At 35.4% G+C, this 22,459-nt stretch overlaps 2 protein-coding genes across 2 annotated transcripts in view; one reads left to right on the top strand and one right to left on the bottom strand.

Annotated features, from left to right (window-relative positions):
* The window catches only part of LOC138175288 (cation channel sperm-associated auxiliary subunit beta-like), a 214,697-nt gene that overhangs the window by 79,477 nt on the left and 112,761 nt on the right, over positions 1 to 22,459 (top strand). The window lies entirely within an intron of this gene.
* On the bottom strand, positions 20,569 to 21,398 carry LOC138175540 (eukaryotic translation initiation factor 5A-1-like). The gene has a single exon (XM_069106024.1). The coding sequence runs from the start codon at positions 21,372 to 21,374 to the stop codon at positions 20,910 to 20,912; it is 465 nt and encodes a 154-aa protein (XP_068962125.1). The 5' UTR covers positions 21,375 to 21,398; the 3' UTR covers positions 20,569 to 20,909.

The raw sequence follows: 22,459 nt of genomic DNA, 5'->3' as shown, positions 1-22,459 counted from the left end.
AGTCCTCAAAGCTTTCCAGGCAATAATGAATCACTGGATTAGAAGAGTGATGAGATAAAAAGCAAAGCATTGGGATTGAAAAGGAGAGGTCTTTGAGGCATCTGGCAGCTAGAGAAGTTCTTCAGTAAGAAATGTAGGGATGGATGCATTTGCTGACCTTAGGGAAAAGGCATTTACATCAAGAGTCAAGGACAGGGGAGGCAAAAATTCTCTGAATGGAGGGTGAGGACTCTTCTGTGTTCTCACCATTGGAGAGACAGTAGATTTCAAATCAGGAGATTACGTTCCTGGTTCACTCATGGCAAATGCTACTCTCTAGTTAGGTAACTGAATAAAATAGTATACAACAAAATCAATTCTCGAGTCAGTGTTTCACAAAACCATAGTCACATAAAGTCCTATGAATTTGTCAGAGGTGCAAACCTGCATTGATAGATGGCCTTTCCTCATCTGGTAGTTTTCTGTAACAATAAAATCACAGGTCCAATCTCTATTCCCTTTTCCCCAGGGAAATATATGATCTCAAGATGCCACTCCATACTGGTTGCTCTTCATTCTCAAAGAGGACCCTGATATCAGGGAGGTGATGCCATGACATGCAAGTGAATTGGATTTGAGTGAGGGAGGGCTGTGCAAAGTCACCAGTCACACCATGATAGTCTCTTGAAAAGAGTACAGAAGAATGATGTCCAATATGCTTCAGTCAGTGAAGCATTTTATTTCCATGAAATTTATATTTATATTTTTCAAAGCTATCCTTCCTACCCCAACCCTCCCCAATCAGGTTATTACAGACAACAGAGTGAACCAACCAATAAGTGAAGGCTGAATAATTATTTTTTCATGTGATTCCATATTTTCAAAATTCCAGTCTTAAAAGAGATTATGGGAAGAGAGGAGATGGAAAGTTTTCTTTACTCTGCACTTAAGGATATATGTAGTCCCTTGCCCAATAAGGAAATCAGGCAAAATATATGCAATAGAAAGGTCATTGGGTGTTACTCAGGAAAGCATAATTGTTTTGAATTGTAACATTATATAATTATTAAATGAAAACAACTTGTTCACTTATATTTAAATATAAAAGAGAGAGTGTTTAAAATATGGCATTTTTTTCCCTTTCTAGATTAATGAAGAGAAGGACTTTCAGGCTACATTAGTTCTACAATACATCACATCATCTCAAGTTGTCTTTTTTGCATATGTACCACAGAATTCTTCTATGGAAAGTAGAAAGGATCTAATATTTTATCCCCGTCATGTTGGTAAAATTATCAATTTAAGGTAGATTATGATTTATTTCAGATAGTTAAATTTACCATTGGTTTCTATTGTGTTCTAAAGCCAAAGGTCAGATCCCATAGGTTTGGGCCTTTGTGAATTATAGAACCAAAATGGTTGATTAATAATTAACTAAATGAGTATGGCAGAGTACTGACTAAGGAGAAGTAATATCTACTGGATCAAGAGGCAAGTGAAAATGTCAGCTTGGAGAATACCACTCTTGGAGAGAATCTAGTAATAATCCATTTGATGAAACACTGCCTCCAGAAGGTGGGAAGGGACACTTTAGGTCTCAACTCAGTAGATAGGACCTAAGACATTTGAGCTATAAGACTGAACAGTTGTACATATAGTGATTGAGAAGTCTTTAAGCAGAGAGATCTAAATCAGATTCAAAGTGAAAAAAAAAACTAGAAGGAAAGCTAACATATGTGATGGCAGAGTCAGGATCCAAAAAGATTCTAACAAGGTGAAATAAGAATAATTGTAAAATTTTACTTTTGGGATAAAAAAATTAACTTCACAAGAGTAAGATGGGGGGAGATGTGATGAAATAAAAGTTTGTATGAAATGACATCCTGGGAATTTAGGGGACTAAAAGTTTAATATGCAACAATAGTGTTCTTTAGACTCTGAGATGACGCGGTGGATAGAACCATGGATCTGAAGAATTGAGTTCAAATGTGGTATCAGACACTTGACTAGTTGTGTAACCCTGAGAAAGTCAATTAGCTTCGTTTCTTCAACTATAAATTGGAGATAACAATAGTAACTACTTCCCAGGGTTGTTAAGAGGATCAAAAAAGATAATGGGTGCTTAATAAATACTTGTTCCCTTTCCCCATTCTCTTTAGCAAACAAATACTCCCCCAGACCTCCCAAAACTAATAGAATCTTAATTTTTATTTTTTAAAATATTTTATTTTTTCCAATCACATATACAATTTTTAAACATTTAAAACATTTTTGAATTTCAAATTCTTTTCCTCTCACCCCCAGTCCTCCTTGAGAAGGCACACAATTTGATACAGTTTATACATGTTGCCATATTAGTCATGTTGTAAGAGAAAACATAGACCAAACTCCCTCTTTTCCCCTCCTTCCCCCCAAGAAAAATAAAGTTAAAAAAGTATGCTTTGATCTTCACTCAGATTCTATCAGATCTTTCTCTGGAGGGGGATAGTATTTTTTTCAGGAGTCCTAAAAATCATCATAGATAATTGTATTGCTGAAAATAGTGAAGTCATTCAGTTGGCACAATATTGCTGTTACTATGTACATTGTTTTCTTTGTTCTGCTCACTTCACTTTGTATCAATTCAGGAAAATCTTTCCAGGATTTTCTGAGAGTGCCCTGCTCAGCATTTCTTATAGCACAATTATATTCCATCACAATCATGTACCTCAACTTTTTCAGCCATTCCCCAATTGATGGGCTTCCTCTCAATTTCTAATTCTTTGCCATATTAAAAAAAGGGCTGCTACAATTTTTTTTTGTATATGCAGGTCCTTTTCCCTTATCTTTGGGATATAGACCTAGTAGTGGTATTTCTGAATCAAAGGGCAAACATGCATAGTTTGGTTACCCTTTAGGTGTAGTTCCAAATTGCTGTCCCAGTTTTCCCATAGCCCCTCCAACATTTGTAATTTTCCTTTTGTGTCTAATTAGCCAATCTGGTAGGTGTGAGGTGGTACCTTAGAGTTGTTTTAATTTGCATGCCTCTAATCAATAGTGACTGAGAACATTTTTTTTCATGTGATTATAGATAGCTCTGATTTCTTCACCTGAAAACTGCCTGTTCATATTCTTTGACCATTTATCAGTTGGGGAATGGCTTGTATTCTTATGAATTTAACCCAGTTCTCTATATATTTGAAAAATGGCCTTTGTCTGAGAAACTTGTTATGAAGTTTGCCCTCAGCTTTCTGCTTTCCTTCTAATCTCTACTACATTGCTTTTGTTTTTACAAAACCTTTTTGATTTAATGTAATTAAATTTATCCATTTTGCATCCCATAATGTCCTCTACCTTTTTTTTTGTCATAAGTTCTTCCTTTATCCATATATTTGACAATAAACTATTTTATTCTCCCCTAATTTGCTTATTATATTACCCTTTATGTTTAAATCATCAAATCTGTCTAGTTTCTGCCAAGCTGCTTTCCAGGTTTCTCAGCAGTTTTTGTCAAACAATGAGTTCTTGTTCCAAAAGATTGGATTTTTGAGTTTAACAAACATGATATTGCTATTGTCATTTATTATTTTGTTTGTTTGGGTTTTTTTTTTTTTTTTGCTTTTTGGAGGGCAGTTGGAGTTAAGTGACTTGCCGAAAGTCACATGGCTATTTTTTGTGTTAAATGTCTGAGGCCGGATCCTGTCATTTAGTATTTATTCCTCTGGTCTACCATTCTATGTCTTAGCCAGATCCAGATTGTTTTGATGATTACTACTTTTCAATACAGTTTGAGATCTGCTAAGGCTAAGTCACTTTTATTTACATTTTTTTCATCTATTCAGTTGATATTCTTGATCTTTTGCTCTTCCAGATAAATTTTATTATTTTTTTCTGGGTCGAGAAAGTAATTTTTGGTAGTTTGACATGTCACTGAACAAATAATTAATGGTAGAACTGTCATTTCTATTGACATACCCATCAATAATTAATAATTTTCCAATTATTTAGATCTGACTTTGTGTGAACAGTGTTTTGTAATCAAGTCCATACAGTTGCTGAAAGTTTTTACCAATGCTGAACCAGTCCTGCATTCCTTGTATATATCCCACCTGGTCTTTGTGATATATTCCTGTAATTTCCTTGCTAGTATTTTATTTTAAAATTTGCTTTGATAGACATTAAGCAAATTGTTCATAGTTTTCTTTCTCTGTTTTTGCTTTTTTGGGGAATTAGGTAAAATTACCAGATTTGTGTCATAAAAGAAATTTGGTAGGACCTCTTCTTTGCCCATCTTTTCAAATAACTTATATAGTATTGGAATTAATTGTTCTTTGGGTGTTTGGTAGAATTCAGTTATGAATTCATCTAGTCCTGAGAATTTTTTCTCATTGAGCTCACTGATGTCTTGTTCAATTTATTTTTCTAAGATAGAATAATTTAAGTATTCTATTTACTCTCAATCTAGGCAATTTGTATTTTTGTAAATACTCATTCATTTTACTTAGATTATTAGATTTATTGACATGTAATTGGTGCAAAATAGTTCTTAATTATTGCTTTAATTTCCTCTTCAATGGTGGTGAATTCACTGATTTCATTTTTTGATATTATTAGTCTAGTTTTCTTTCTCTTTTTAGATAAAATTTACAAATGATTATTTTATTTTATTTTTTTGTAAAGCCAGCTCAAAGCTTTATTTATTAGTTCAATTTCTAATTTTATTTATCTGTCCTTTGATTTTTGGGATTTTCTATTTGAAAGTTAATTGTGGGTTTTTAATTTGTTCTTTTTAAATTTTTTTATTTGCTTTTCCAATTCATCAATCTTCTCTTTTATTTTATTGAAGAAGCAGTTAGAGATATAAAATTCTCCTGCTTTGCTGGCATCCCACAAATTTTGGTATGTTGTCTAATTGTTGTTATTCTCTTTAGTGAAATTGATTGTTTCTAAATTTGTCCTTTGACACCCTTATTCTTTAGGTTTTGATTATTTCGTTTCTAATTAATTTTTAATCTATGTTTCCATGGACTTTTATTGAGTGTAATTGTATTGTATTGTGATTTGAAAAAAAGATTCATTTAATATTTCTGCTTTTCTGCATTTGGTTTTGAGACTTTTATGTCATAACATATTATTAATTTTTGTGTGCCATGTAGCAACCGAGGAAAAGGTATATGCCTTTCTATCCCTATTTCTCCAGATGCCTATCTTATTTAACTTTTCCAAAATTCTGTTCACCTTCTCCTCTCTTGTTTTTTTTTTTTAATTGGATTTATTTAGTTCTGAAAGGGGAAAGTTAAGGTTCCCTACTAGGATAGTTTTGCTATTTCCTTAGTAACTTATTTAATTTTTCCTTTAAGAATTTGGATATTGTGACTTTTTTGGAGAGGGTGTAGGATGTTCAGGGAAGACTAGAACCTCTGTTGTAATGACTTACTGAGCCATTTTCAGGGCTTCTCCTTCCCCTTTGATGTCCACCAGTCACTTGGATTCAAGAAACTGTAGCATTTATAGTGGTCATACTCACAGTCAAACTGTCTGGGCAGATGGGCTAAACCAAATTGAGTGTAATAGATTGGCCTCTAACCTGTTGGTAAGTTAGGGGATCTCTACCCCCAAGCATGACTTACCCTGGTAGAATGGTTGGATGAGAACAGTTTGTACTGTCTTTACATTGGCTGAAATATGTTTTGTGGATTGCTTAGAGCTTGGTCAGACATTGAAAATACCAAGTTTACCTACTGCATCAAGGGCCATTGTCAGTTGTTTTGACTTTTGTCTTGTCTGTGGACTTTGATGACTCTGGAAGTGAGAGTGATGCTGATGAGTTTGTGTAACTCTGCCTCACTTAAATCATTTCATGCACAGGTCATCACCCTATGATGTCATTGGTTCTCTTTGAAATGAAACATGAATAATAATTGCACCTTTTAGTAATATGCAGTTTTCCAGCTTATCTCTTCTAATTAGATTGATTTTTGCTGCTGGTTTGTGTGAGATCATGATTGTTATCCCTTAGTTTTTTTTAACTTCAGCTGAACCATAATGGATTTTGTTCCAGACCCTTATTTTTACTCTGTTTATGTCTCTCAGCTTCAAGCGTGGTTCCTATAAACAACATGTTGTAGGATTCTGGGTTTCCCCTTTTTTGTATTTATTTAAATTTTCCCTAGTAATATGTAAAAACAATTTTTAACATTTGATTTAAAAAAAAACGTTGAGTTCCAAATTCTCTCTCTTCTTCCCTTCCCATCACACCTCATTGAGAACAACCAAGGTGTGAAAGACTAATTTTCTTTATCTCCATCTTATCCTGCCTCATTTTTATTCTATCCTCTCCATTCACCCTGTCCCTCCTCAATGTATTTGCTTCTGATTACCCCTTCCCCCAATCTGCTCTCCCTCTTATCAGCCACATTCTTAGCCCTCTCCTGTAGGGTAAGATAGATTTACATACCCAATGGAGTATGTATGTTATTCAATCCTTAAGCCAAATCTGATGAGACTAGGGTTCACTCATTCACTCTTTCCCTCCTCCCTTCTCTTCCAGTGTAAAAACTTTTTCTTTTTTTTTTGATAAAAATCTTAATTAATTTGTTTGTTTACTTTTAGTTCACAAAATTTAGTTCCACATTCCTTTGAGTGTCAAATGTTCTCCCCCAACTCCACCCCCCTCCACCATGGTGCCATGTAATCAAGTATAGGGTCTGCAAATACTTTCACATTAGACATTAGTCAGGTTGTGAAGAAGGATTGTAACCAAAGGGATTGAACAATGGGAAAGAGGAAGCAAAGCCAAGAAAGAAAAAGAGGGAGAGCAGGTATTTTGCTTCAGTCTGCATTAAGACTCTGTTGTCTCTTTCTAGTTCTTTCTCTGAACATAGACATCTTTTTACATCATGAGTCTTTTAGAATCGTCTTACGGCCTTGTATTGCTGAGAAGAGTTCAGTCTGACAGAGTTGGTCATTACACATATGTTGTGTCTGTAATTGTGTACAGATTTCTCCTGGTTCTGCTCTTCTCACTCAGCATCATTTTGTATAAGTCCCTCTGGGTAAATATGAAGTCTGACTGCTCCTCATTTCTTTAGCACAATAATATTCTATTACATTCATATAACATAACTTGTTTAACCATTCCCCAATTGATGGGCATCTGCTTAATTACCAGTTCTTTGCAACTACAAAAAGAGCTGCTAAAAATATTTTTGTGCATACTGGTCTTCCTCCCACTTCTATGATCTCTTTGGGATACAACCCTAGAAGTGGTATTGCTGGGTCAAAGGGTATACACTTATTTATAGCCCTTTGGGCATAATTCCAGATTGCTCTCTCCAGAATGGTTGAATCAGTTCACAAGTCCACCAGCAATGCAAAACAATCAAATTTTCCTGAATCCTTTCGAGCATTTCTCATTTTTCTGTTTTGTCATCTTAGCCAATCTGAATGGCGAGATGTGGTACTTCAGAGTTGGTTTGATTTGCATTTCTCTAATCACTAGTGATTTAGAGCATTTTTTATATCCTTATAGATAGCTTTAATTTCTTCCTCTGAAAACTGCCTTTTCATATCCTTTGATTATTTATCAATTGGGGAATGACTTGTATTCTTATAGATTTGACCCAATTCTCTGTATATTTTAGAAACGAGTCCTTCATCAGAGACATAGGTTGTAAAAATTCTTTCCCAGTTTCCCATTTCCTTCTTAATCTTGGTTATTTTGACTTTGTTTGTACAGAAACTTTTAAATTTAATGCAATCAGAATCATCCATTTTGCATTTTATAATGCTTTCTAACTCTTGTTTGGTCACAAAGTCTTCCCTTCTCGATAAGTCTGACATGTACACTATTCCTTGCTTTCCTAGATTGCTTATAGTATCAACCTTTATACCTAGATCATTGCACCCATTTAGACTTGATTTTTGTATATGGTGTTAGATAATGGTCTATATCCAGTTTCTGTCATACTTTATTCCAGTTTTCCCAGCAGTTTTTGTCAAATAGTAAGTTCTTATCCCAAAAACTGAGGTCTTTGGATTTATCAAACAGTAGGTTACTATGGACTGCTGAGTTTCATGTGCTCAATCTATTCCATTGATCCACACTACCCTATTCCTCAGCCAGTACCAAGTAGTTTTGATGACTGCTGCTTTGTAGAACAGATTAAAATCTGGTATGACTAGGCCCCCTTCCCTAGCATTTCTTTTCAGTAGTTCTCTTGATAATTTAAACCTTTTGTTCTTCCAAATGAATTTTGTTACTATTTTTTTCTAGCTCTACAAAGTAATTATTTTGGTAGATTGATTAGTATCACACTAAATATGTAATTGTTAAAGGTAAAATTGTCATTTTTATTATATTAGCTCGACTCAGCCATGAGCAATTAATGTTTTTCCAATTAGTTACATCTGACTTTATTTGTGTGTTTTATAGTTGTGTTCATATAGGTCCTAGGTTTGTTTTGGCAGGTAGATTTCCAAATATTTTATAATGTCTCCAGTTACTTTAAATGGGATTTCTCTTTCTATCTCTTACTTTTGGATTTCATTAGTAATACACAGGAATGCCAAGGATTTATGTGGTTTTATTTTATATCCTGCAACTTTGCTTGATTCTCTAGGATTTTCTTGATTCTCAAGGATAGTGGACATCCTTGTTGTACCCCAATCTTATTGGAAATGCTTCTAGCTTATTGCCATTACACATAATACTTTCTGATGGCTTTAAATAGATGCTACCTATTGTTTTAAGGAAGATTCAATTTCTTCCTATACTTTCTAGTGTTTTTAATAGGAATGGATGTTATTTTTTGTCAGAAACCTTTTCTGCATCTATTGAGATAATCATATGGTTTCTGTTAGTTTTGTTGTTGATATGATCAATGATACTAATGGTTTTCCTAATATACCATCCTTGTATTCCTGGAATTAACTTACCTGATCAAAGTGTATTATACTTGTGATCAGTTGCTGTAGTCTTTTTGCTAATATTTTATTTAAAATTTTCGCATCTATATTCATGAGGGAAATTGGTCTATAGTTATCTTTCTCCATTTTGTCTCTTCCTGATTTAAGTTATCAGTACCATATTTGTTTTATAAAAGGAATTTGATAGTACTCTTTCAGCAATTCTCTCAAATAGTTTCTAGAGTATTAGAATCAATTGTTCCTTAAATGTTTGGTAGAATTCACTAGTAAATCCATCTGGCCCAGAGATTTTTTCCTAGGGAGTTCACTGATGACTTGTTTGATTTCTTTTTCTGAGATAGGGTTATTTAAGTAATTTACTTCCTCTTCAGGTAATCTGGGCAACTTGTATTTTTGTAAATATTCATCCATTTTACTAATATTCTCAAATTTATGTGCATGCAATTGGACAAAATAATGCCTAATCATTGTTTTAATTTCCTCTTCATTGGTGGTAGATTCACCATTTTCATTTTTGATTCTCATAATTGGGTTTTCTTTCTTTTTTTTATCATATTGGCTAAAAATCTGTCAATTTTATTGTTTTTATCATAAAACCAGCTCTTGATTTTATTTAATAGTTCAATAGTTTTCTTAAGTTCAATTTTATTAATCTCTCCTTTGGTTTTCATTATTTCTAATTTACTATTAATTGGGGATTTTTGATTTGTTCTTTTTCTAGCTTTTTCACTTGCATGCCCAGTTTATTGCGTTCCATTTTCTCTATGTTATTTATGTATGCATTCAGGGATATAAAACTTCCCCTAAGAAATGCTTTTGCTGCATCCCACAAGTATTGGTATGTTGTCTCATTATTGTCAGTCTCTTGAATGAAGTTACTGATTGTTTCTATAATTTCTTGTTTGACCTAGTCATTCTTTAGGATTAAGTTAATTAGTTTCCAATTAGTTTTTAGTCTATCCTTCCATGGCCCTTTATTACATATAATTTTTTATTGCATTATGATGTGAGTGCAATTGGGGTTAAGTGACTTGCCCAAGGACACGTGGCTAGTTTTTGTGTTGTGTCTGAAACTGCATTTAAACTCAGGTCCTCCTGGCTCCAGGGCTGGTGCTCTATTCACTGTGCCACCTAGGCACCCATATGTCTGCATTTTTTATGGCCTTTTAACAGGATATAGTTTCCTTCCTTATCTCTCTTTTTAAATTTTTTTTTTTTGGTTTTTATTAATTTGTTTACTTTTAGTTTTCAAGATTCATTTCCACAATTCCTTGAGTTTCAAATTTTCTCTCCTACCCCCCTTACCTCCCCCCCCGCCCCGCCATGGTGGCATACAATCAAGTATAGTATCTGCAAATACTTTCACTTTAGACATTAGACAGGTTATAAAGAAGGACTGTATCAGATGGAATGAACAAGGGGAAAGAGGAAACAAAACCAAAAAAAGAAAAATAAAAAGAGAAGGTAGTTTGCTTCAACTTGGATTCAAACTCAGTTCTTTCTCTGGATGTAGTCATCTCTCACCATCATGAGACTTTTGGGGTTGACTTATAACCATGAATTGCTGAGAAGAGTCCAGTTTATCAAAGTTGGTCATCACATATACATCGTGTCTGTAATTGTGTACAAATTTCTCCTGGCTCTGCATTTCTCATTCAGCATCAGTTTGTATAAGCCTCTCCAGGTAAATATGAAGTGCATCTGCTCCTTGTTTCTTATAGCACAATAGTATTCCATTACACACATGTACCACAACTTGTTCAGCCATTCCCCAATTTGTGGGCACCCCCTTAATTTCTAATTCTTTGCTACCACAAAAAGAGCTGCTTTAAATATTTTTGTACATATGGATCTCCCTCCCACTTTTGTGGTCTCTTTGGGATACAACCCTAGAAGTGGTATTGCTGGGTCAAAGGGTATGAAATTATTTGTAGCTCTTTGGGCATAATTCCAGATTGCTCTCCAGAATGGTTGAATCAGTTCACAACTCCACCAGCAATGCAATAGTGTTCCAATTTGCCCACATCCTCTTCAGCATTTGTCATTTTCCTGTTTTATCATCTTAGCCAATATGACTGGTGAGATGTGGTACCTCAGAGTTGTTGTGATTTGCATTTCTCTAATCAATAGTGATTTTAGTGATTTAGAGCATTTTTTTCATATGCTTATAGATATCTTTAATTTCTTCCTCTGAAAATGGCTGTTCACATCCTTTGACCCTTTATAAATTGGGAAATGACTTGTATTCTTATAGATTTGACTCAATTCTCTGTATATTTTAGAAATGAGTCCTTTGTCAGAGACATAGGTTGTAAAAATTCTTTCCCAATTTTCTACTTCCCTCCTAATCCTGGTTACATTGGCTTTGTTTGTACAGAAGCTTTTCAATTTAATGTAATCAAAATTATCCATTTTGCATTTTATAATGCTCTCTAATTCTTGTTTGGTCATAAAGTCTTCCCTTCTCCACAAATCTAGCAGGTAAACTAGTCCTTGCTTTCCCAATTTGCTTATAGTATCAGCCTTTATAGCTAGATCATGCACCCATTTAGACTTGATTTTGGTATATGGTGTTAGATAATGGTCTTTGACCAGTTTCTGTCATACTATATTCCAGTTTTCCAAGCAGTTTTTGTCATATAGTGAGTTCTTATCCCCAAAGCTGGGGTCTTTGGGTTTATCAAACAGTAAATTACTATAGTCATTGACTGTTGAGACTCGTGTACCCAATCTATTCCTTTGAAACAGTACACTATTCCTCAGCCAGTACCAAGTAGTTTTGAGCACCGCTGCTTTACATTACAGATTAAAATCTGGTATAGCTAGTCCACCATCCCTAGCATTTCTTTTCATTAATTCCCTTGACATTCTGGACCTGTTGTTCTTCCAAATGAATTGTATTACTATTTTTTTCTAGCTCTATAAAGTAGTTTTTTTTTTTTGGTAAATTGATTGGTATGACACTCAATATATAATTTAGTATAGGTAAAATTGTAATTTTTATTATATTAGCTCGACCCAGCCATGACCATTTGATGGCTTTCCAATTAGATCTGACTTTCTTTGTGTGAAAAGTGTTTTGTAGTTGTGTTCATATAAGTCCTTGGTTTTGTTTTGTCAGGTAGATCCCCAAATATTTTATAATGTCTATAGTAACTTTAATTGGGATTTCTCTATCTCTTGCTGTTGAATTTCATTAGAAATATATAGGAATGCTAAGGATTTATGTGGGTTTATTTTATATCCTGCAACTTTTCCAAATTTATTTATTGATTCAAGTAGTTTTTTTCTTGATTCTCTAGGATTCTCTAGGTGTATCATCATATCATCTGCAAAGAGTGATAGCTGGGCCTCTTCTTTGCCTAATTTGATTCCTTCAATTACTTTTTCTTCTCTAATTGCTACTGGTAACATTTCTAGTACCAGATTGAATAATAGGAGTGATAGTGGACATCCTTGTTTCACTCCTGATCTTATTGGAAATGCTTATAACTTATTCCCATTACATGTAATACTTGCTGATGGTTTTAAATAGATGCTACCTATTATTTTAAGGAAGGCTCCATGGCTCCATTTATTCCTATAATTTCTAGTGTTTTTAATAGGAATGGATGTTGTATTTTGTCATAAACCTTTTCTGCATCTATTGAGATAATCATGTGGTTTTTGCTAGTCTTATTGTTGATGTGATCAATTATACTAATGGTTTTCCTAATATAAAACCATCCTTCCATTCCTGAAATAAATCCTATCTGATCAAAGTGTATTATTCTTGTGATAAATTGCTGTAGTCTTTTTGCTAAAATTTTATTTAAAATTTTTGCATCTATATTCATGAGGTAAATTGGTCTATAGTTTTCTTTCTCTGTTTTATCTCTTCTTGATTTAGGTATCCATACCATATTTGTGTCATGAAAAGAATTTGGTAGGGCTCCTTCTTCACTAATTTTCCCAAATAGTTTCTAGAGTATTGGAATCAATTGTTTTTTAAATGTTGGATAGAATTCACTCGTAAATCCATCTGGCCCTGGAGAATTTTTTTCTAGGGAGTTCATGGATGACTTGTTCTATTCCTTTTTCTGAGATGGGGTTATTTAAGTAATTTATTTCCTCTTCAGTTAATCTGGGCAACTTGAATTTTTGTAAATATTCTTCCATTTCACTATTGTCACATTTATGTGCATACAATCGGGAAAAGTAATTTCTAATTATTGTTTTAATTTCCTCTTCATTGGTGGTAGATTCACCCTTTTCATTTTTGATAATCATGATTTGGTTTCATTCTTTTTTCATCATATTGTCTAAGGGTCTATCAATTTTATTGTTTTTTTTATGCGTCCAGCTCTTAGTTTTATTTATTAATTCAACAGTTTTCTTAATTTCAATTTCCTTAATTTCTCCTTTGGTTTTCAGTATTTCTAATTTAGTATTTAACTGGGGATTTTCAATTTTTTCTTTTTCTAGCTTTTTCAATTGCATGCCCAATTCATTGACCTACCTTTTCTCTAATTTATTCATGTATGCACTCAAGGATATAAAACTTCCTGTAAGAACTGCCTTTGCTGCATCCCACTAATTTTGGTGTGTTGTCTCATTATTGTCATTCTCTTGAATGAAGTTATTGATTGTTTCTATGATTTCTTGTTTGATCCACTCATTCTTTAGGATTAAATTGTTTAGTTTCCAATTAGATTTTAGTCTGTATTTCCATGGTCTTTTATTGCATATGATTTTTATTCCATCACGATCTGAGAATGATGCCTTTAATATTTCTGCCTTTCTGCCCTGAATTGTGAGGTTTTTATGTCCTGGTACATGGTTGATTTTTGTGTATTTGCTATGTACCACTGAGAAGAAAGCATATTCCTTTTTATCCCCATTCATTTTTCTCCAGAGATCTATCATACCTACCCTCTCTAAAATTGTAAAACTTCTTTCTTGTTTATTTTGAGGTTGGATTTATCAAGTTCAGAGAGGGGGAGATTGAGGTCCCCTACTAGTATAGTTTTGCTATCCATTTCTTCCTCTAATTCCCTTACCTTCTCCTCTAGGAATTTGGATGCTATACTACTTGGTGCATATATGTTAAGTAATGGTATTGCTTCATTCTCGATGGTGCCTTTTAGCAGTATATAGTTTCCTTCCTTATCTCTTTTAATTAGATCAAGTTTTGCTTTTGCTTTATCTGAGATAAGAATTGCTACCCCTGCTTTTTTTACTTTAACTGAGGCATGACATATTTTACTCCAGCCTTTTATCTTTACCCTTTGTGTATCCCCCTGTTTCAGGTGTGTTTCTTGTAAATCACATATTGTAGGATAATGTTTTTTAATCCATTGTGCTATTAACCTCTGTTTTATGGGAGAGTTCATTCCATTCACATTCACAGTTATGATTACTATTTGTTTCTTTCCGTCCATCCTAATCCCTCCCCTGTCTATCCTTATATTTTTTCTCCCCTTCTCCCTTTTCCTCCTTAATAATTTTCCTTTTGACCACCATCTCCCTCAGTATTCCCTTCTTATCAGTCCTCCTCCCTTTTCCTCCCTTTCCCCATTACTTCTTCCCTCCCTTCTAACCACCCCCACCTTTGGTAGCCTTTTCCCTCTCCTACTGCCTGTGGGATATTTTTATACTTAATGTATTATGTTATTTCCTTTTTGCACCTAGAGTGACAGGAACAAATCTCATGCAAAGCTCCTCTCCCTCCCCTCTTTCTCTCTATTATGATAAGTTTTGTGTCTCTTTTCCATAGAGTCCTATGCTTAACTGGATGTGTTATTCCCTCCTTGCACCAGAGTCAGTGAGGGAAAAGCTCATATAATACTCATCTCCCTCCCTTCTTTTCCTCTCCTATATTTTTTTACGCCTCTTTGTGTGGCATAATTTACCCTTTTCCACTTTATTCATTCCTCCTATTCCATTGCAGTCCCTTTGTAGCCCTTAATAAGGTTTTTTTTATCATCATTTTGTGTAATTTATACTCATACCCTCTACTTGTCTATAAACAGTTTGCTCAGGGTGTGTGTGTGTGTGTGTGTGTGTGTGTGTTTTCCTTGTTTACCTTTCTATGTCTCTCTTGTGTCTTGTAATTGGAGGTTGAATTTTTCATTGTGCTCTGGATTTTTCGTCAGGAAGGTCTGGAAATCTGTTATATCATTGAATGACCATCTCCTTGCCTGTAAGAATATGTTCAGTTTTGCTGGGTAGGTGATCCTTGGTTGTAACCCGAGCTCTTTTGCCTTGCGAAAAATTATATTTCACTGTCTCTAATCTTTCAGTGTAGAGGCTGCCAAATCCTGTGCGATCCTCACTGTGGTTCCTCCATATTTGAATTGTTTCTTTCTGGCCACTTGAACTCTTTTACCTGATAGTCCTGGAGTTTGGCCACAACATTTCATGGATTTTCAGTTTGAGATCTTTTTCAGGAGGTGACTGGTGGATTCTCTCAATTTCTATTTTACCCTTAGGTTCTATTATCTCAGGGAAGTTTTCCTTGAAGAGCTCTTGGAGGATGTTGTCCAGGCTCATTTTTTCATCATGATTTTCCAGTAGGCCTATGATTCTCAGATTATCTCTCCTGGGTCTGTTTTCCCAGTCAGTTATTTTTCCATTGAGATATTTTACCTCTTTTTCTAATTTTTCATTCTTCATGTTTTGTTTGACTAATTCTTGGTTCCTCATAGAGATATTTGCTTCAATTTGGTTGATTCTAGTTTTTAGCAAATTATTTTCCTCATTTAGTTTTTGGAGCTCCTTTTCCATATCACACATTTTTATTTTTAAGGAGCTGTTTTCTTCATTGTAAGGTTTTTCTAATATTGCAAATTTGATTTTAAAAGAATTATTCATTTTGTCTTCTATCTCTATCATTTGGTTTTCAAAGTTCCTTTTGAGCTCATCTAGGAAAGATTTCTGTGCTTGAGACCAGTCTCACTCTGAATTTGGTTCCTCCCTCTGATAATAGTAGGACTCCAGAGTCTTTGTCTTTGCAGTCTGCTTTCTACCCATTTTGAGGCAGGGTCCTAGCCTCGCCCTTCCTCTAGGGTTCCCAAGCCTTTGCTATTTAGGGTTTTTCCCTAGGGCAATAATTACTATGTTTTCAGGGTCAGAGCGGAGGATTGGAGCAGCAGGGATTCACTCTGCCATCCTGGTCCCTGGAGGTCCAAATAGTAGCTTTTTAAATTTCTGGGCTATGGATTGGTAGACCCTGGAGTATTTGCTGCCCCTGCCAAGGACCCTGCATTTTATTCTTGCCTTGCTCTGTCCGGTCCTGGCCCTTAGTTGATAGGCCTGGCAATGACCCTTGTGGTTGGTGGGACGACTTGCCTCCATGCTGATCAGGTCCTGTCCTGGCCTGCCTCTCTCTACATGCTTCAGGGTTGGCCTCCTGGCTTGCCTTTCTCTGGCAGCCACTGGGTCGGCCTCCCGGCCTGCCTCTCTCTGCCCCTTATCTCTTTTAATTAAATCTATTTTTGTTATTGCTTTGTCTGTGATAAGGATTATTACCCTTGTTTTTTTTTTTTACTTTGGCTGAAGCATAATATATTTTACTCCAACCTTTTACCTTTAGCCTGTATGTATCTCCCTTTTTCAGATGTGTTTCTTATAAATAGCATATTGTAGGATTATGGTTTTTAATCCATTCTGCTATCTGTCTCTGTTTTATGGGAGAGTTCATCCCATTTGCATTCACAGTTATGATTACTATGTATTTCTTTCCCTCTATGCTATTCCTTCCCCTCTTTATGCTTTTATTTTTCCCTGTCTCCCTTCCCCTCCTTAAGAGTTTTCCTTTTTTGGGGCAGCTAGATGGTGCAGTGAATAGAGCACTGGCCCTGGAGTCAGGAGGACCTGAGTTCAAATCCGGCCTCAGACATTTAACACAAAACCTAGCTGTGTGACCTTGGAAAAGTAACTTAATCCTCATTGACCCTCCAAAAAGAAAAAAAATAGTTTTTCTTTTGACCTCCCTCAGTATCCTCTCCTTATCTTCCCCCCTCCCTTTTCCTAGCCTTCCCCCTTACTACTTCTTCCCTCCCTTCTATCTGTCCCCCCACTTTTTTTTAGCCCTTTCCCCTTCTTGCTGCCTTATAGGGTACATTAGATTTTTATGCTTATTGTAGTGTATTTCTTCCTTGAACCAAGGTTGATGAGAATAGATCTCATGCAATGCTCCTCTCCCTCCCCTCTTTCCCTCTATTATGATAGGTTTTATCTGTTCTTGATAGAGTCTTATATTTAACTGATTATGTTATTCCCTCCTTATACCAGGACTAATAAGGGTGAAGTTCCTATAATGTTCATCTCCCTCCCTTCTTCCCCTCTACTATAATATGTTTTTATGCCTCTTTGTGTGGCATAATTTACCCTGCTCTGCTTTGTTCTTTCCTCTTCTTCCATGGTGGTCCCTTTGCACCCCTTAATAAGGTTTTTTTATCATAATTTTGTTTAATTTGTACCCACCCCCTCTATTAATCTATGTCACTTTTAAATGTCATAATAAGTATACAATTCTCATTATTACCAGGTATCAGCTTCCCATATAGGGATGTAAACAGTTTGCTCTATTTAAATAACAAGGGTGTGTGTGTGTGTGTGTGTGTGTGTGTATTTTCCCTATTTGCCTTTCTGTGTCTCTCTTGATTCTTGTAATTGGAGATTGAATTTTCCATTGAGCTCTGACTTTTTTCATCAGGAATGTCTGGAAGTCCATTATATCATTGCATGACCATCTTCTTGCCTGGAAGATTATGCTCGATTTCATTGGATAGCTGATCCTTGGCTGTAACCCAAGCTCTTTTGCCTTGTGAAATATCATATTCTAGTCCCTCCAATCTTGCAATGTAGAAGCTGCCAGATCCTATATGATCCTCACTGTAGTTCTGGTTTCTTTCTGGATGCTTGCAGCATTTTCTCCTTTACCTGATAGTTCTGGAATTTGGCTATGACATTTTACCAAATTTTCAATTTGGAATCCCTTTCAGGAGGTGTCTGGTGGATTCTCTTGATTTCTATTTTACCCTTTGGTTCTAGGATCATGGGGCAGTTTTCCTCAATAAGCTCTTGGAAGATGTTGTCCAAGCCCATTTTTTCATCATGATTTTCTGCTAGACCAATGATTCTTAGATAATTTCTCCTGGATCTCTTTTCCAGGAGAAATAATTTACTTATTAATTTAAAAAGAGATTAAATTAATTTAGGTAAAATTGTCATTTTTATTATATTAGGTCAACTTAGCCATGAGTAACTTACATTTTTCCAATTATTTAGATCTGACTTTATTTGTGAGAAAAGTGTTTTGTAATTGTGTTCATATAGTTCCTGGGATTATTTTGGCAGGTAGACTCCCAAATATTTTATTATGTCAACACTAACTTAAGATGGAATTGCTCTTTCTATCTCTTGCTGTTGGGATTTGTTAGAAATATGTAGAAATGCCAGTGATTTATGTGTGTTTATTTTATATCCTGCAACTTTGCTAAATGTGCTTATTATTTCAAGTAGCTTTTTAACTTGATTCTCTAGGACACTCTAAATATACCATGATATCATCTGCAAAAAAGTGCTAGTTTTGTTTCTTCTTTGACTATTCTCATTCTTTCAGTTTCTTTTTTATCTCTCATTGCTAAAGTCAGCATTTGTAGTACAACATTGAATTAACTGTGGTGATAATAAATATCCTTGTTTCACCCCCCAATCTTATTGGAAATGCTTCTACCTTATCCCCATTACATACAATGTTTGCTGATGGTTTTAGATAGATGATACTTATCATTTTAAGGAAGACTCCATTTATTCTTATACTCTCTAGTGATTTAATAAGAATGGGTGTTGTATTTTATCAAAACCTTTTCCTGCATTTATTGAGATAAACGTATGATTTCTGTTAGTTTTTTTGTTATGGTCAGTTATATTGATAGTTTTCCTAAAATTGAACCAGTCCTGCATTCCAGGTATAAGTTCTACCTGGTCATTGTGTATTATCCTTGAGATAAGTTTCTGTTATTTCTTTACTAATATTTCATTTTAAAATTTTGCATCTATATTCATTTGGGAAATTGATCTATAATTTTCTTTCTCTGTTTTGGCTCTTCCCAGTATAGGTATCAGCATCATATTTGTATCATAAAAAGAATTTGGTGGGAATCCTTCTTTGCTTATTTCCCCACATAGTTTATATAGATTATAAAATTTTCTTTAAATGTTTGATAGAATTCACTTCTAAATCCATCTGGCCCTGAAATTTTTTTCCTTAGGGAATTCATTGATGGCATGTCAGATTTCTTTTTTTTTAAATGTGGTTATTTAAGTACTATTCCTTTTCTGTTAATCTGGGCAATTTATATTTTTATAAAAATTCATCTGTCTCAATAAGATTCTAAAATTTATTGGCATAGAGTTGGGTAAAAGTCTCCTAATTATTGTTTTAATTTCCTTTTCATTGGTGGTGAATTCACCCTTTTCATTTTTGATGCTGCTAATTCAATTTTTTTCTTTTTTTAAAAGTCAAATTAACCAAAGTTTTGCCTATCTTGCTTTTTCTTAAAACCAGCTCTTAGTTTTACTTATTAGTTCAATAGTCTTCTTAATTTCAACTTTATTAATCTCTCCTTTGGTCTTCAGAATTTCTAATTTGGTATTTAATTAGGGATTTTTAATTTGTTCTTTTTCTAACTTTTTTAGTTGAATAATTCATTGATCTCCTCTTTCTCTATTTTATTTGTAAGCATGGAGAGATATAAAAATTCCCTTAAAAATGACTTTCACTGCATCCCATTAGTTTTGGTATGTTGTCTCATTATTGTCATCCTCTTGGATGTGCTAGTTAAACTGTGCCCAGTATCTGTCACAGGTCAGAAAGGGCCATTCAGCCTAGCACAGGCCTAAGGTAACCCTGGGACTCCCGTATTCCACATGTTCATGATTATATGTCAGAATACTACCATACTTGGTGACTACTAAAAGGTCATTTAGGGTACTCCAGTTTCCATGGAAGTTGAGGCTATTCAAGACTGAGAGAGATATTATGACATCTTAGGAGTTTGTACTTTATGTACATCATACATTATGATGTCTTGTTACCTCATTGGGTGTTCTCATCAACCTCCATGTTACTATGGTGCAAATGGAAATACTTGGAGTTGCCCAAGTCTTTCCATCTAATTAATTCCAAAAAGTATTAGGTCCCTAAAGGGGGGGAAACTCTTTTCTTCCTAGGAATAGAGATGAGAGATGTCAGGATACTTCATTGAACTAGTTTCCTTTATGATAACCATGTAAAATGCAGATGAACTTGGTGACTAACAGTAGATAACCTATAGGTGAATAAAATTATGGCAATTATTTTTTTCATATTAAACTTGTAGTTTTATTCAGGTTTGATTTTTAACAAATGTGTCAGGGAGAAAACCGCAAGGAGGGGTAAGGCCTATGGGTGCTAGGGGCCCACCTGGATGCCTGAGGAGGGGAATAGAGCCCCTCCTCACTCCTGTCCCTTCTCCCACTAAAGAGATTTGGGGAAAGACACAGGCAGATGATGTGGGGGTGGGGTCTGGTCCCCTGTTGGAGGAGGGAGTGATGCTAGGTGAGGTATAGGTAACCAGGGGGCCAGACAGGAGAGGTAGGGAGGGGGCAGAGAATTTTTGGCAGAATCCAGAATCCACAACTTTCTGCTTCCATATTGAATAATAAAAAAGAAAAAAAAACTAAATCTCAAGGAGCCCCCATCCCCTATCCCCCACCAGGGCTGTAGTGTGAGGTGGTGGAGAGAAGGGGGCAGTTTTACCAAGGCCCTGCCCCCATCTTGTCCAAGGGGTCGGGGGAGATAGGGCTGGACTAAAAGGGTAGGGGTGGCGGGAGTTCCCCAGATTGAGAGAAAAAAAAATAAAACAATCAAGAAATAAGAGTAGGCATCCAGCCAGGGTGAGGCCAAAGCCTGACCAGGCTGGGTAGGAGAGGGAAGGCCTCTTCAGGTGCCAATCACTGCTGCTGCTTGCAGCCACCACCACCCTGGGAGCCAGTTACTTTTCCATGGCCTTGATTGCAACAGCTGCTTCCTCTATCATGGCTGACAGCACTATTATCAGGATCTCTTCTCCACAATCATACTTCTGCTCAATCTCCTTGCCAAGGTCACCCTCAGGTAAAGGAAGGTCCTCCCTTACCTCCCCACTGTCCTGGAGCAGTGACAGGTAGCCATCCTGAATCCCAATCATCTGGAAATCATTTCTCTTGATATCGGGCACATCCATGTTGTGGGTTGAAGGGCAGATATCTTCATATTTCTTTCCAGTAAAGATATCAAAACCAACCAGATGAACCTTGGCATGGCCATGCTTTCCAGTCTTGGATGTGGACATCTCAACTATCTTACAGAGCCAGCCTTTGAGCACCACAAAAACATTCTTGTGCAAGGCAGAGCACTGCATGGGAAAGGTAGCTGATGCCCCTGCATTCCCCATCTCGAAGTCCAGGTCATCTGCCATTTTGAGAGACTTCTGTTCCAATGACTGGACCCCTGTCCACCCACTGCAAGCTCATCCGCTACTGCCAAGCCTACCAGTTATGGCAATTATTGAGGCTATTCTGGACTTAATAAATATTATAAGGTCAATATTTTTCCCCTCAACAGCTGTTTGTGAATGGTATATAAGCACCCATGAATACATTGTATATCCTCTGCTGAATTGGAGAAGATTAATTACCATATAAGAATGGCAGAGGTTGGAGGTCAATTGCCAATAAGAATCCGTGGGGGTCATGAGGTCACTTCTTCTTCTAAACCAATGTGATAATTTTGCTTATACTACTTTGATACTGGTTTCTTTTTCTGAGAATCCTTTCTCTTTATCTTAATTCCCATTCACCTACCTTGCTCCATCATTATCATCATCACCATCACTGGTATCTCATTCTTTTTATTTCTGTTTGTGTTTAGATAGAAAAAATCAGAGGGCAGGTCAATAGCTTTCCATTATTCTTGTATAATTAATGTCCTGCGAACCATTGTATAGCTGGGGAAAATGACTGCTTTCTATGCTTCAATAAGATAATTGAGATATAAGCTCATCTTTTGTAGACTCACTGAGGCTTCTTTAGGAAAGATCCAACAGCTGACATGATGAGAAGAATGATATGTAATTTCTCCTCTTCCCACATGGCTTTAATTTCTTTCTTTAGGTCTCCCTATATTAAAAAAAACAAACTTGTTATTCCATGCAGGTTAGAGATTATAAATATTTGTTATGAGAATGCCTGTTAAAATGCTATTAAATTTTATGAATCAATGTTATATCCAGTATATCCATTCAGTTGTGAGCAATAATTCCATCTCTAATGATGCTCTATTAGCTGTATTGTTTACCTTTTGAATTCTTGGGGATATTTGGGGATTTGCATTTGTTGCAGTGAGACTTATAATCTATCTGTTAGTTTGTAAAGCTTCCATTATATGATTCTGTCCACCTAACATTCTTTCTAGGTATATAATAGATGCTAAATTATTGCAACCTTCAGTGGTATGCAGTGCTGTTTCCATGATTTCAATGCCTGATATACATTGATAAATGAA

The sequence above is a fragment of the Petaurus breviceps genome, unplaced genomic scaffold, assembly GCF_028583685.1.
Source record: "Petaurus breviceps papuanus isolate PSGF00001 unplaced genomic scaffold, PetGlider_PUasm1.0 77, whole genome shotgun sequence".
Classification (NCBI taxonomy): Eukaryota; Metazoa; Chordata; class Mammalia; order Diprotodontia; family Petauridae; genus Petaurus; species Petaurus breviceps.
Note: the sequence above shows the minus strand (reverse complement) of the source record. Positions and strands in the feature narration are given on the sequence as shown.

What these genes read in the sequence shown, in the direction of transcription:
- LOC138175540 (XM_069106024.1), bottom strand. Translation starts at nt 21,374, where the DNA reads ATGGCAGATGACCTGGACTTCGAGATGGGGAATGCAGGGGCATCAGCT.